Source organism: Euphorbia lathyris, chromosome 7, assembly GCF_963576675.1.
Source record: "Euphorbia lathyris chromosome 7, ddEupLath1.1, whole genome shotgun sequence".
Classification (NCBI taxonomy): domain Eukaryota; kingdom Viridiplantae; phylum Streptophyta; class Magnoliopsida; order Malpighiales; family Euphorbiaceae; genus Euphorbia; species Euphorbia lathyris.
This window is the reverse complement of record NC_088916.1, coordinates 34,594,597-34,609,796: the sequence shown is the minus strand read 5'-3', so window position 1 is coordinate 34,609,796 and position 15,200 is coordinate 34,594,597. Positions and strand designations below refer to the sequence as shown.

General features: G+C 34.1%; 1 protein-coding gene across 1 annotated transcript; it reads left to right on the top strand.

Moving 5' to 3' along the window:
• Nucleotides 1-3,939: 3,939 nt before the first annotated feature.
• Nucleotides 3,940-13,372, top strand: LOC136235813 (UDP-sugar pyrophosphorylase). The gene is made up of 17 exons (XM_066025854.1): nucleotides 3,940-4,162; nucleotides 4,263-4,367; nucleotides 4,972-5,088; nucleotides 5,637-5,777; nucleotides 7,449-7,548; nucleotides 8,949-9,076; nucleotides 9,174-9,245; nucleotides 9,333-9,397; nucleotides 9,759-9,819; nucleotides 9,960-10,077; nucleotides 10,980-11,104; nucleotides 11,681-11,757; nucleotides 11,941-12,046; nucleotides 12,133-12,192; nucleotides 12,438-12,518; nucleotides 12,606-12,845; nucleotides 12,970-13,372. Exons 1-17 carry the CDS (start codon nucleotides 4,058-4,060, stop codon nucleotides 13,135-13,137), a joined length of 1,869 nt encoding a protein of 622 aa, XP_065881926.1. The 5' UTR covers nucleotides 3,940-4,057; the 3' UTR covers nucleotides 13,138-13,372.
• The last annotated feature ends 1,828 nt before the right edge of the window (nucleotides 13,373-15,200 follow it).

Genomic DNA, 15,200 nt, shown 5'->3' with positions numbered 1-15,200 from the left:
TCCCCTAGTTGAGCGTGCGATTTGTACTTTGTAAAGTTGATTCGAAGAGCCATACATATAGCAAAATTTAGTTAAATGTATTTTATTTAAGTATCTTAATACGTTCTTTAAATCTAATGATGGGATGCTATTGTGCTTGCTTGTTGATTCATCAAATAGGTATCCTTTCTCTTCCCCTTATACTTGTGCGCAAAACGAAATTCATTGCAATCAAATACATTTTGTTTGATGACAGCTTCTGGATTAGATCCTAGCGTTGAACGATTTTGCAGCTAAATACATGTTTGCCTTTTTCGCACAGGTGCATACGGGCGTGAAAGACAACATGATGCAGAGCTTCTTTTTAGCCGAGACACTTAAATATCTATATCTCCTGTTTTCACCTCCATCTGTCATACCTCTAGATGAATGGGTGTTTAATACAGAAGCGCATCCTTTGAGAATTGTTCCTCGTACTGACGACATTCAGGTCGATAGGCAACACGATTTGGCTAATCGATTCCGTGGCAGAAAGGAGGGCAGAAAAACTTTGGATTGAAGCATATGGTTTTGGACCGGATTCAGGATTATACTAGAAAAGTTGAGGAATACATACAAGAGGGATTCATGGCAACTCTTGATGCATGGACGGTGAATGCTGGGTTGAATTCAAGCAGATAAGTTTGTAGTTTAGTTTGGCAAAGAATTGATATGGTTTATTTTGGGTTTCTTTTTTTCCTTTTGTCCTTTGGATATTGTCTTTGTCTTCTTCTTCTCTGCAACTTTTGTGCTGCATTTCTCAAAATGGGTTTTCTTTTACTTCAACTTCAATTCATTATGTTAACATAGATTAAAGGACATATTTGTGACATTTGAGCTCATACCCATATCAGAAATGGCTCATTTTATTGTGGGTTTTGCTTGAAAACTATAGTTTTACACACTTTTATGAGTTTTAAGGTCATACCCACATCAGAGAATTCCATTTTCAGGCCCAATTTAGTGTCTTGAAGGTGATGTGATTATGGGTTTTGGTTGAAAACTATATTGGTACTTTGCTTGAAGTTCAATTCATTATGTTAAGATAGATTGGATTATACAAAGATGACATTTTTATGAGATTTGAGGTCATACCCATATCAGAAATGGCTCATTTTATGGGGTGCTTTTTTGCAGGTTTTAAGGAACATTGATTTGGTGTATGGTGGAGGAAGCATTGGTTTAATGGGTTTGGTATATCAAGATGTTCATGATGGTCGCCATGTTATTGGGTATATCAACCTGTTCATATTTCTTTAACATTTCACATTAAGCATGTGTGATTTATTGGTATTTCATGTTAACCACTTTTAAGTTTAGGGGTTAATCGGATTATTTGGCTAAAAATATCTGTCTTTTATATATTATACAGCAGCATGTGAGGGAAGTTGATTCCATAATCATGTGTCGTTCAAGAATGACGACTACATGTATTGCTTTTCATATGGCATCACAACTTGCTATTCCTCCAGCATTCTGGCAGTTTGTTGGTCACCTCGGGGTTCAACCGGTTGGTCCGGACCGGTTGAACCGGACGACGTCATAAATAATATATATATTATATATATATAAAATAAAATTCTAAACATAACAATGCATACACCAAAAATATCAATCCTTCAAACAAATCAAGCATTAAACATAAGGAACAAACTAAATATTAATCCTTCACAACAAAAACTCAAACAATTTAATTTAACAGCAACAAAACTTAAGAAACAGAGAAAAAGAAAAAGCATACAAACCTGGAAATCGGTCGGTTGAGAAAGGAAGGAGAGGAGAACTGTTGTCGCCGTGGTGATCGGAGGAGAATCGCCGATCGACGACGGAGGATTGACGCAGCAGCAACCGAAGAAGTCTTACCCCCAAAATCGCAGCAGCTAGGGTTCACACAGGGAAGAGAAAGAAAAGTCGAGAAGAAATGAGGGGAAATCGATCGGGTAAAAGAAATAGGTGGGCTAAGTTTGAAATTGGTCCCTCAAATTTTATGTTTTTAATAAATAAAACCCTTGCAAAATTAAATCAGCAACTATTTTATTCAATTTTGAAAAAATTGAATAAAAACCGGGGTGAAACTGGGTCGCCGGGTTTCACCCGGTTCGCCGGTTTCCCCTGGTTCGCAGGGGGTCACTACAAGTGACCCCTATGTATCATAACCGGACCGGATGCCTGGCCGGTTCCCGGCTAACCCGTTTCGACCGGCCGGTCCGGTTTTTAAAACCATGGTAAGATATTATTTTGGTGTATTTTCTAGGAAACACATGAGTACTACTACTTTGGTTTTATCTCACATTGTTATAACTCTAGAAAATTGTCTAGAGAATGCTATATTTGTACGCCTACTATTTTATAGTGGAAGAATTTATTCTCAATCTTGGTCGTGGACGTAGCCCAAAAATAAGGGTGAACCACGTTAAATTATCGGTGTCATTTTTATTGATCATTTTGCTTGTCTTTATTTTACGGCATATTTTTCACTTTATTTCCAGCAACTGGTATCAGAAACTAATCAATATAGACACAAAATTGACAAGCAAAATGGTGAGTCTAAATGGCTCAAACTACCACAAATTGATAAGAAAAATGAAGAATCTTCTATATGTGATGAAGATGCATCTACCGGTGTTTGGAATAGATAAAATCGAAGGAAAGACAAATGCAAACTGGAGTTTCGAGCATGAGCAAGTCCGTGGCTTTATCTGATAATTTGTCGAAGACAACGTGTATAGTCATATTGCTAGTGAAACTCATGCACAAACTTTATGGAATAAGCTCGAGGAATTATATGCCTAAAAAATTGGCAATAATAAAATATTTTATTTGACCAAATTGCTTTAAATGAAATATCGAGACAATACTTTTCTTTCATAACACTTGAATGTGTTTCAAGGGATTGTGGATCAATTGTCTGGCATGGGGTTGAAAATTGAAAATGAACTCACTACTTTATTGACAATGGCTCTCTTGCCGCAGTTGTGGGAGACTCTAAGAATCTCCCTTTCAAACTCTGCACCAGATGAAAAAATTAGCATGAAGTTTGTCAAAAGTGCAATCTTAAATAAAGAGATTAGGCATAGGATGCAAACATCACAATCATATGCTCTAGTTGTGAATTCTAGAGGAATGAGTGAAGCTAGAGGATCAAAGACAGAAGCAAGACCAAAATCGAACAAGTATGCCAGCACCACTATAAGAGAAAAGCAAAGGCAAAAAAAGAGAAGAGAGATGACGTATTAATATTATCTATGATGCTGATATATAATTATATTAATTAATTTTTTTTTTTTTGGTAAGAAGGGAAGAAAAAAAAAACAAACAAACAAAAACCTAACCCGGGATCAGTCTAGGAAGACTGACCCCAATCCTATCCTCAAGAAGAGAAGGTAACAGAAAAGAAGGAGGAACGGAAAGGGTAGAAACACCTAACATCCCCCCATGCCCAGCAGCTGCCAAGCGATCCGCCACGCGGTTTTGCTCCCTATAAATATGGGAGAAGGTAAGAGAATCGAAGGCAGGACGAAGCCTCAAGATGGCTTTAATGAGATTCTGACTCTTAAGACAAACAGCCTGTCTATCCGAAATCCTGTTGATAGCCTCCAAATTGTTAGACTCCACCGAAAGTCTTTTAACACCCATGCGAATGGCGAGTTTAATGCCAGACAAGATCCCCCAGAGCTCTGCAGTAAAGGAGGAGCCCGTACCTAAGTTATGGGTAAACCCAGCCAGCCAGGCGCCACCAGCATCCCGAAGAACTCCACCAGCAGCAATTCTGCCATTACTAAGGCAGGAGCCATCCGTATTCAACTTGACAATTATAATTAATTAATATAATTATAATTAATATATATATATTAATTAATATAATTATAATTATAATTATATATATTAATTAATTATTTGTTCGATCAAGTGACCCCTCATCCATCCAACCACATTGCCCTTTTGTCGACACTCATGGCTATATTGGCTCCAACTCTCTTCCCTTCTTCCTCCTAGCATCGTATATCTTCCCGATAATCATTCCTTCTCAATTTTAAGAATGGATTCCGCTACGGAAGCTCTCTCCAAGCTCGGCGTCAGTGGCGATTTCGCTTCCTCTCTCCCCGCTTTACAAAAGAACTTTCACCTCCTCTCTCCTGAGCAGGTACAGATTATCAATGTATTCCTATGTGTGCATTTTTTTTTATTTTTTTTATTGGAGGTTCATACTTTTACTTGGTATTTTCATTGAATCGCGATGGAAGATTGAACTAGCGAAGATCTTGGTAGATTTGGGACAGACTCATCTGTTTGAGCATTGGCCGGAGCCTGGTGTTGATGACGACGGGAAAAAAGCTCTGTTTGAACAGGTATCTTTATGGACTTGTTTTTATTTTTCTTCTTTCCTTGTGCAGGTTTCGATCCGCTGATTAGAAATTTTGTATTAGTTTGCATCGAATGGGAGTCTATCTATAGTTTGGTTGCTAGACTAATAAATTTAGTGTAATTTTGATTTGTTTATTGTGAATCAGCAATATTCTTCTGCCATGAAAATAAAAAATTCTGATTTTTATTTGACTTTACTTCATTAGAAGTCCATTTTTGTAACTTAAGAGAACTTATTTCTCCAATAACAAAGGAAAAACAGAGAGATAGGATATGGTTGACTATCTCAAATGTGTTGTTAAAGGCACAGAGCCAAGTGGAACAGTAAGATTGAGAACTTTTTCTTATGGGTGCTCTAGGGAAGTAAGGTCAAGTAATATTGATAAAATCGTACAAACACTTGGTCTCTAGGCTCCTTCAGATTTTGTTAGATTGGAAAAAAATTGTTTTTTTTTTTCCTTTCTCATACCTTTTTCATATGGGGAAATGTTCATCTACAAGATTTTTTAATATACATTTTTAAAATTTCCTGTCAATATTGTGATTTTATCTTCTAGGAATCTTCATGTATGTCGTTGTTGCACCTAGGTGGTTCTGCTAAATTCAAGCTATCCTGGAGGCTTGGCATCATATGTTAAGACCGCAAGACAACTCTTAGCTGATTCAAAAACAGGAAAGAACCCTTTTGATGGCTTCACTCCTTCTGTAAGTGAAAAACAAATGTTTGTTTTGTGCAATAATTTGTGATTGAGGGCACTTAAAATTGATTTTGCTAAATTGTTCTATATAATCTATTATATTCTCCATACTTATTATCATAGTAGTATTTATCTGTGCTATAAGAGTACTCCTACATGTCTAGCTATGAATTAAATAATAGTATTATTCTTTTTGCTCATTGTATTGGTATGGTTATGAATTTAACTAGTGACATGCACCCTTGAATATATGATTTTTTGAGGCTATTATTATTAAAAAATGAAAAATGTTAAACTGGACCTACAACTTTTATGATAAAAAAGTTCATAGTTTTAACTTGATGGTTTATTGAGCTTGAGTATTATTAGTTTATGTGTTAAAATATATATAAGTAATCAATTAGGTGATGAGAGTTTCAAATACTTAGAAAGCATATATCAATCAAATGGATGCTAACATTTACAATTCATTCTTTACACTTAATTATTGGACTTTTTGTCGTCTAAAAGAAAATAGAACATGTAACTGACTCATGCATTATTGTTAATTTGCAGGTTCCAACAGGAGAAAACCTGACCTTTGGCAATGAAACCTTTATCAAATTTGAAGAGGCAGGAGTAAGAGAGGCCCAAAATGCTGCATTTGTACTTGTTGCAGGTGGGCTTGGCGAACGTCTAGGATACAATGGAATAAAGGTGAACATGCTTTGTCGCTCATAAGGAAAAGAATGTAAATGATATAACGTTATGCACAGTGTTAAGTAATTCAGTAAATCCTGAAATTTGTTATGGTGCCATTTATCTTTTTGTATCACTTGGTAGCTGGGAGAAGCTTTATCCAGTACTTTTTCCCTTTGGGTCTGACTAGGTTTACTTCTCAGATGAAGCATATTTCTCGTGATTTCTCTTAAATTTTATTCTTTGACTGCTTCTTCCATCTCAATCTAGTTATATTTTTCATATTACATATTCATTGATTTGCCTCAGTTTAATTATTTTTTCCCCATATTCCCAGGCTATTTTATTAAACCACATATAGATATTATGTTTTTCTGTAATCCTAATATCCCAGGTTTTCCATTTCAAACTTTTGTATCTGCATACTACATTCTATTATTTTTTGATCTGAAAAAGTTTACACTATTTCTAATGAGATTCAAAGGAAATTGGATTAAAATCATATAGTATGGACATTCGCTAAGTTTGATTCTTTCACTCAAATCAAAGGGCTCTTTTTAGTATAGTTAATACTTGACTCTAATAACCATTAATCCTAGTCAGGGTTGGATATGTGGATATTTTCTCTCTTTTTTACTCGGTGTATTTATGACAAGTCCTAATACTAAGTTCAGAGCTATGCTTAAATTTTTTAATGGTGCTATATCCTTAATGCCATTCATCTTAAGTCATCTTGTAGTTACCTTTGATGTGCTTTACTCTTATGACTTGATTATCCTCAACTCTTCTGTTAGTTCCGCTTCTGTTTCACGCTAGAAATCCTGAAGGCATCCTATTTGCTACTTTCTCTACTTTATCCTTAATGGGTGGTGTATCCAACTTTCTACAATTGAGCTTATTTTGTTATCAAACTGAAACATGACTTGATTTTCATACCTATCTTAGCATCTCCATCTTTTAATGCTAATATCCTGTATCACTATATGTTTCTTCGTCGTTGATCACTCATGGCTAAACACCATGATTAGTGCAATTGTATTTTCTAGACCATATCACCTTAATTGTGACACTATGATCACCATCCTGTGTGGAAGCATTCTCTCTTACTCTTACTATACATGTGTAAAAAGATGCGTGGTTTATAGAACCTTTAACTATTCATATTATCTATAGTTTGCTTGCTTCTCATTGTGTGAAATTACAATGTTTATGTGATAATTCAATTTTCAACTTTAAGTTATTGCTTTAAGACTTCTAGCCAGTCTCTAACTTAAGTCTCATATACTTAATCTATCAATCATGCCATTGACAAACAACTCCTGTTGAAGTTTTTTTTTTTTTTTTAATTTTTGGTATGTTCTGTGAATTCATTATCAACAAAAATAGAAGAGTAAGGCTTCTGATCCTTGGAATAACCCAACAATATTACAATAATAAGATATACTTTTGCGTTGTTACCTACCTATATTTTCTATAGTGATTGGCCTCTCGCATATATATGCACCTTCTCTTGATATGGGTTAAATAAAGTAAGGAAGGTCAGTAAAACAGAATTTCCTTTAGGCTCGTGTGGTTCTCTTGAAAGTGTGACAGTCCACTATCTTTGGAACATGGAAATTGTACATTTGATAACCTTTTCTTTACCTCAACATACCATGAAAGTTAATGGTCTTATTTATAATTATGCAGGTGGCTCTTCCAGTGGAAACTACAACAGGAATATGTTTCTTGCAGCATTATATTGAATGCATTCTAGCTCTTCAGGATGCTAGCTGCAAAATGGCACAAGGTGTGCCACCAACATCTTAATCTTCTTGCATTTAATGGTAATTTGCTACTAACATGGAAGGAAAACCAAGAGCTATCATGTGAATCCTTATTATTGCATGCTGAGAAGGAAAAATATACTGAATCATTTGTACAAATTACGATGTTAAAAGCAAAGAAAAGAGTCTTTTAAGTTTTTTTGTCAATGTCATAATGAAATGATCATTCTAAAGTTCTTATAAAATGATTTCTAAATTGAAACCTTTAGGGCAGCCCCTTTTGGAAGATTTTGTTATTGCCTTTTCATGTGGGGCAAGAAAGAGAGAAAGGTAAATTAAATAGCAAATTTTCTCATGAAGAAGGAATGCGAGGCCAATTTGTCCCCAAAAACTCAGAATAAGTCTATGTTGAACCATCAGTCGCAAAATAATTGGCAGAACAACCCTTTTCTCCATATAAAATGTCACGAAAAAATGCCAGAGGAATTTTTTCTTATTGGCAAATATGGTTTTGAGATATGTAGCGCTAGAGCTATGGAAGTGGCTAGGATATTGTTTGACAGAATGCCTGTCAAGAATTTGGTTACTTGGATATTTTCATTTTTGTAATTTGCTTGGAAGTCACACGGAGAAGGGTCACTTTGCCAATGATCCGGCTAGTGATGGTTTAAACTGGGCATTTTGAGTGTATGAGGCAAGTTGGATGTTCCCACTTTGTGAGCCAAATTGGTAATTAATCCAGAGAAGATGAGTATACATGTACTTGTAATAAAAATATAGTATTAAATTTAAAAGATATGTACTAGTAAAATATAGTGTTAAATTTAAAATATATGTAAGAGTATACATGTATGATCTGTGTATCCATATTTGTTGCCTAAATGTGTGAATATGCATCATGTGATGCAGAAAGAAACCAACTCTTATTTTCTATGTTGGTAAAAATATTTTAATCACGTGATGCAGAAAGAAACCAACTCTTGTAGAATTATGAATAAACTGTCGTTCATAATGAGAAAGTGGCTAGAGCGAAAAATCTATAGAAAGACCAAATTAAGAGTACTTCAAGTTTATCTGGTCCAGTGGAGTTGAGGGGAGAACAATTCAGACTCTTTTATTGTCTCTTGTTTGATTCATTTCATGAATTTTTGGGAGAGCAATTGTTTTCATGTTTCATATAGTTGAGTGTTCTAGAGATAATCCTAACTGCATAGCTTGGACCGTCAAAAGTGATATCTGAATCTTTTGCAACTTTGAGAGGCCTTGAAATTATCATGATAGTTGTGTAATTATGTCAGCTAATTGACAACCATTTAAGAAAAGATCTCAACTTGGAATGCAAATTAGACTTTAAAATATAGATTGCTCATCGCATATCGCATGTGGACACATTAACTGATGTGATTCTTGTTTATAAATGTAGGCCAATGTCAAAGAGAGATTCCTTTTGCTATCATGACATCAGATGACACTCATGTCCGTACATTAGAGCTATTAGAATCAAATTCTTATTTTGGAATGGAACCATCTCAAGTGAAACTTCTTAAGCAGGTGAAGAGAGGGCATTGATGCATTATTGTACAACTTCTAAATATGCCTACAGTTTTACTGGTAGTCCTGAAGTGGTTAACTTTTAAATTCACTCCAGGAAAAAGTTGCATGTTTAAAAGATAATGATGCCAGGCTTGCTTTGGACCCTGTGAACAAATACAGAATTCAGGTAAATGTTATGTACATTATGTTACAGAACGCAAAGTCAAAGTTTTGGCACACATATTCCATCCTTAACCCTTTGCGATTGACATAGACGAAACCTCATGGCCATGGTGATGTGCATTCACTTCTTTATTCTAGTGGTCTTCTTAATCAATGGTATGCCCTCACTGCTTATCTAATTTGTAAAATTATTAATGCATGCGAGTTAAAAGTACTCTTTCTTAATAAGAGATCTTCTCAATGCTAACTTGTTTGTGTTTTAACTTTAAGCTCACACTCACCATGTAGAATGTTGCTTAAAAGAGATTGATAAAAATAATTAATTGAAGAACTTTATATTTCATCTGATTTCTTTCTGCTACAAATTAATTGGACCTATTTAGATCAACTGTATCCTTTTGCTTTTCTCCATAGTCATGCACACAATGATGCTCCAGCTGCATGACATTGTTTTATAATTTTAATGGTTTGGCAATCTGCACTGCCCTTATTTCCATTATGCTCCAACTTTTGTCAGGCATGATGTTGGTGTGCGGTGGGTTCTATTTTTCCAAGATACAAATGGACTTCTATTCAAGGTTTGGCTGATTAATCCCTCATGTGTGTCTGTGTGTGTGTGTATATACTTGAACCTATGATCCCACCTTTATTGGATGGTGGTATAACTAGAGATGCATTTGGCTGTAGCATCATCCTTCTTTAATGTTTCGACTTGCAGGCAATTCCAGCTTCATTGGGTGTCAGTGCCACCAAACAATACCATGTTAACTCTCTTGCTGTCCCTCGCAAAGCTAAAGAAGCTATTGGAGGAATTACGAGGCTCACTCATGCTGATGGTATAGCAATTTATTCTGGTTCTACTAATCAATGTGGGAGACAGATGCAATAATCCCAATATTTGCATTATTTTCGATACAATTTGGTTCTTTTTGTTTTGGTAGCAATCTAACATGAACGAAAAAGAAAAATAGTGGATGTAAAAGTGAGTGCTACAAGATAAGTTAAATTAATTAAGCATAGGTGTCTTGGGATGTGAAAGATATGGTATGAACGAAAACAAAATGGCGATCTAGAAGTGTCATTTTGACCCTTGAATGTGAATGAGTGGACCCACATGTCATTGTTAAGTGTTATCCATCAAACTCGGTTTCTCACATGATGATTTTCTGTCCAACTTAGTTTGCCACCTTACTTTTAGTATAGGTCTAAAAGAATTTGGATACGATTGAAACAAAAGATTGAGAAAAAGTATTATACATTGAGAGAATACAGAAAGTTCAGGATTACTCAGTTCATTAACCCAATACAAATCCTAAAAATATTCTTTAGTTTACCAGTTACAGCATCAATTGTGTCATTCAAAATAGGCTTAAACCCAAGTCTTTAGAATGTTATCCTATGGAGTGAAGGGTTCTTATTATTTGGGTTTTGGAGTTAGGCCAAGAGGGTATTTGGATGGTGCAGTACAATGTTATATTTTATTTTTCTCTGTGCTGCATAAGTAGAAAAGGTGTTGCTTCTTTTGTTGCTCCTATTTGATATATATTCTCATTTTAAATACTGTAATCCTGCAACAAAACTTAAAAGGAAATGTGTGAAAGTTCTGTATGTTTTTCTTTCGTTAGAACTCTTTTACCTTTTCACAGCTCAACCTTGTGGCTTTCATATATATGCCCATGCAATGATCAATCGTATCCCTTTTCACTTGTCTGCATCACGGAATTTTTTTATTATTCAGGGCGGTCAATGGTGATTAATGTGGAATACAATCAACTTGATCCTCTGCTTAGAGCAACTGGGCATCCTGATGGAGATGTCAACTGTGAGACAGGCTATTCTCCTTTCCCGGGAAACATTAACCAAGTAATTTCTGACACAAATGTGTTATGTTCTTGATTTATTTGCAACAGAAATACAGTAAGATATCACCCTTCAATTAAAATTTCATATTTCTTCTAATAGTTTACATGAGGGTGCAATGTTAATTAATGCTATGCATTCTAAACTCAGCTAATTATCCCCAGTCTGCTATGGATTTCATAAAATTCTCTATCACATTATATTAGCTTGGCTATTATTAAATGCTACAGGGGCAGGAGAATTGTTAATTTGGACTCTCATTTTCCCCTTCGTCTCTCCCTTAAGATAATGTAGAGGTCATACAACTTTAGTTCGTTCCGCTTTGTTAAAACATCATGTTTATCATTGATGAAATTAAATTCTTGAGATCAACTGCAGGAGTAGGAACATGATTGTATAACTTCTCATGCTTTATTGCTGATATAATAATAGACTTAACAACATTAGTATCATTTTGCTTTTAAAGAGACAAACTGTAAAATTATGCTGAGTATCTGGCACTATTAAAATTATATGTTAGTAATTTTTTTTGAATGGAGATTATTGTATCAATTTTAATGCTTATAACATTTTTTGCAGTTGATTTTGGAACTTGGTCCTTATATTGAGGAGCTCCAGAAAACTGGAGGTGCTATTAAGGAATTTGTGAATCCAAAGTAACTCTTCCTTCTGCTATATTCTATTATAGTTGGTACTTATTATACTGCCAGATAAGAATTTCAAATGTGTTTATTCATTGTCATGTTTTATCATCTGATAGCTAGCTCTTTCCTTACTATTATACATACCTAGGACATGGAGTCATCTTTTTTGTTCATTTATTTTCGTTATTGCTGCAGATACAAAGATGCCAGCAAAACTTCATTTAAGTCATCAACTCGACTTGAATGTATGATGCAGGATTATCCAAAAACATTACCCCCGACAGCAAGGGTTGGATTTACGGTAATTATGTCAAACAATTCTCACGTATCTTGCCATTCTTCATCACTATTGTAATCATTGCTAAGACAGTTTTTACGTGCGCATAGGTGATGGATACATGGCTCGCATATGCACCTGTGAAGAACAACCCTGAGGATGCTGCTAAGGTAGTGCCTTCTTACTAAACATATTGAATCTGCAATTGGATTTTGTGAATAATAAAATGCACTGCCAAAGATCCAAACTGGTTGGATGATTTGAGTTGCCCATATATGGTTGGTCTTCTATTAAAAAAAAAATTATTAATGGAAAAGTACTAAAAAATCATTTACAGAATTTTTTTCTTTCAAGAATGGTGGAATTTGTTTGAACATTTTGTTTACAGTATTTTTCCTTTACAACTTTACTGAAGGTTCCAAAGGGAAACCCATATCATAGTGCAACTTCTGGAGAAATGGCCATTTATCGTGCAAATAGCCTCATACTAAAAAAGGTTTGATCTTTTTGGTGTCAGGTGAATATTTCTCTTTTAAAAGTTTATTTTTGCTGTTGATAAAGCCTTCCAATTTTATCTTTTCAGGTTGGTGTCCAAGTGGATGACCCAGTTAAACAAGTGTTTAATGGCCAAGAGGTGGAAGTGTGGCCTCGTATCACATGGAAACCAAAATGGGGATTGACTTTTTCTGATGTCAATGATAAAGTTAAAGGAAGTTGCTCTGTTTCTCTAGGGTCTACAATGGCCATTAAGGGTTGTAATATCTTGATTGAAGATTTGTCTTTGGATGGAACTATTGTGGTAGAAGCTGCTGATGAAGCAGAGGTATGTCGATGGTCAAATGTGGCATTATTAGTTAATCTTCATACATATATATTCCAGGTACTAGACGAGTTGTTGCACAATTAGAGAAGAGAAAATAGTAGCTAACATAGTCATCTGTTAACAGGTAAAAGTTGGAGGTTTGGTGAAGAACAAGGGTTGGATCCTGGAAAAGGTTGACTATAAAGATACTTCAGTAGCTGAGGAGATAAGAATAAGGGGGTTCAGAATCCAAAAACTGGAGCAGCTAGAAAAGCAATACGTGGAACATGGCAAGTTTGAATTGAAGGTATAACTTGTAGAGTTTGAATTAGGAATGTTGAAATGAGATGAAATAAGGTGAAGTTTCCAGTTTATTCATTCATTTGTTATCCTGAAGAAGGAATGATGAATAAGACGAAGATGGATAATTTTTATGTTTTATTGAAGTTGTTTGTTTTATAGATATTTACTACAGGCTCAGTTTTGATGAATTCTTGAGATTTTCTCACAAACATACAGAGGAGAATAGTGATAGTTCCAATTTTCAAGAGTTGCAGTAGTTTAATCTACTTTTTTCTATATTTTTGTTCAATCAACTTTCTATGTACCATCAACAATGTATAGACCTGCGGTACGATATGTCAATGATAATATCCATTAAAAGCCACTCTTTAAAATTTTGGGTTAGTTATAAGTGGATGCCTGTGATTTTGTCGATTTACAGATGGGTATCTGTGGTATTTTCTTTTGCAAACGCAACCTTGTGGTTTGTAAAATTTTACATTTTGATTCACGTTGTCAAAAATGATAGATATTGAAAAATTAAAAATATGGTTCCATAGTAAATATGATACTAAATAATTTTGATTTTTGAATTTTTTTATTTTTGGTCAAATTTAGCAAGGTAAAAAAATGTAAATTTTTTTTATAAAACCGCATGGTTACATTTATAAAAAAAAAATCACAAATATCTATCCGCAAGCATGTAAAATTACATGACATCTAATTAACCTTAAAATTTTAAATTACACTACAATTTGTGTTATTAGGGGATCTGGGCCCACACATCATAAAATAAGAAATATGTACTTTATGAGGCATTAGACGCTCCTTGTCCGGTATCGTCGTGGCATTCACTCTCTCAATTGTATTGATTTGTTTCTTTTTAGTAAATAATATAAAGTTTGTAAGTTTATGATATCCTTGCAAAAGATAACATTCATAATTTAATTTATCAAACAATACGTAAATATCTTCAATTTACCTATATTCTAACTATCTTAGATAATAATTTAGAACTTTTAAAACAGAAATATTTAGACCATTTAAAGATCAACTTTGGAGAAAACCCTATAACGTTGTGGGAAAAAGAAAAAATATATGCTAAGATAGAACTCATAAACCCTAATGATGTTGTTCGCACTAGACCAATAAGATATAGTCCTGATGATCAAAAGGAATTTGAAATACAAATAAAAGAATTATTAGACTTAAAATTAATTCAAGAAAGTAAAAGCCCTCATAGTAGCCCGACATTCTTAGTAAGAAAACATAGCGAACAAAAGAGAGGCAAAGCAAGAATGGTAATAGATTATCGAGAACTAAATAAGAAAACGATTTTTGATGGATATTTTTTACCTTATAAGAGAAATTTAATTAATAGATTATCAGGAAAAAAGTGGTTTAGTAAATTTGATTGTAAAAGTGGCTTTTGGCAAATTAAGCTTACTAAAGAATCAAGACCTTTAACAGCATTTAGTGCACCACAAGAACATTATGAATGGATTGTGTTACCTTTTGGTTTGAAAAATGCACCCCAGATATTTCAACGACGAATGGATACGATATTTAGAAAATTAAATGAATTCTGTGTAGTTTATGTCGATGATATATTAATCTACAGTAATAATATAGCAGACCATTTACAGCACCTAGATGCATTTATAAAAACAGTAAGACAACATGGAATCCTTTTATCTGAAAAGAAATAAGAAATCTTTAAAAATAAAATAGAATATTTAGGATATATAATAGATAGTGAAGGATTACAACTACAAGATCATATCGTAACTAGAATCGAAAATTTTAAAGAAAAATTAGATACTAAGAAAGAAGTCCAACAATTTCTAGGAATAATAAATTATGCATCAGATTATATAAAAGACTTACCAAAATTACGACAACCCTTGCAAGAGCTAATTAAGAAACATAAAGTATTTGAATGGACGACAACTCATACTGATACTATAAGAAAAATAAAAGAAGCAGTAAAAGTTCTCCCAAAATTACGGCTACCTAAAGATAATGATCAATTAGAATTATATACCGATGCTAGTGATATCGGGTGGGGAGCAGTACTCATCGCATATAGAAAAG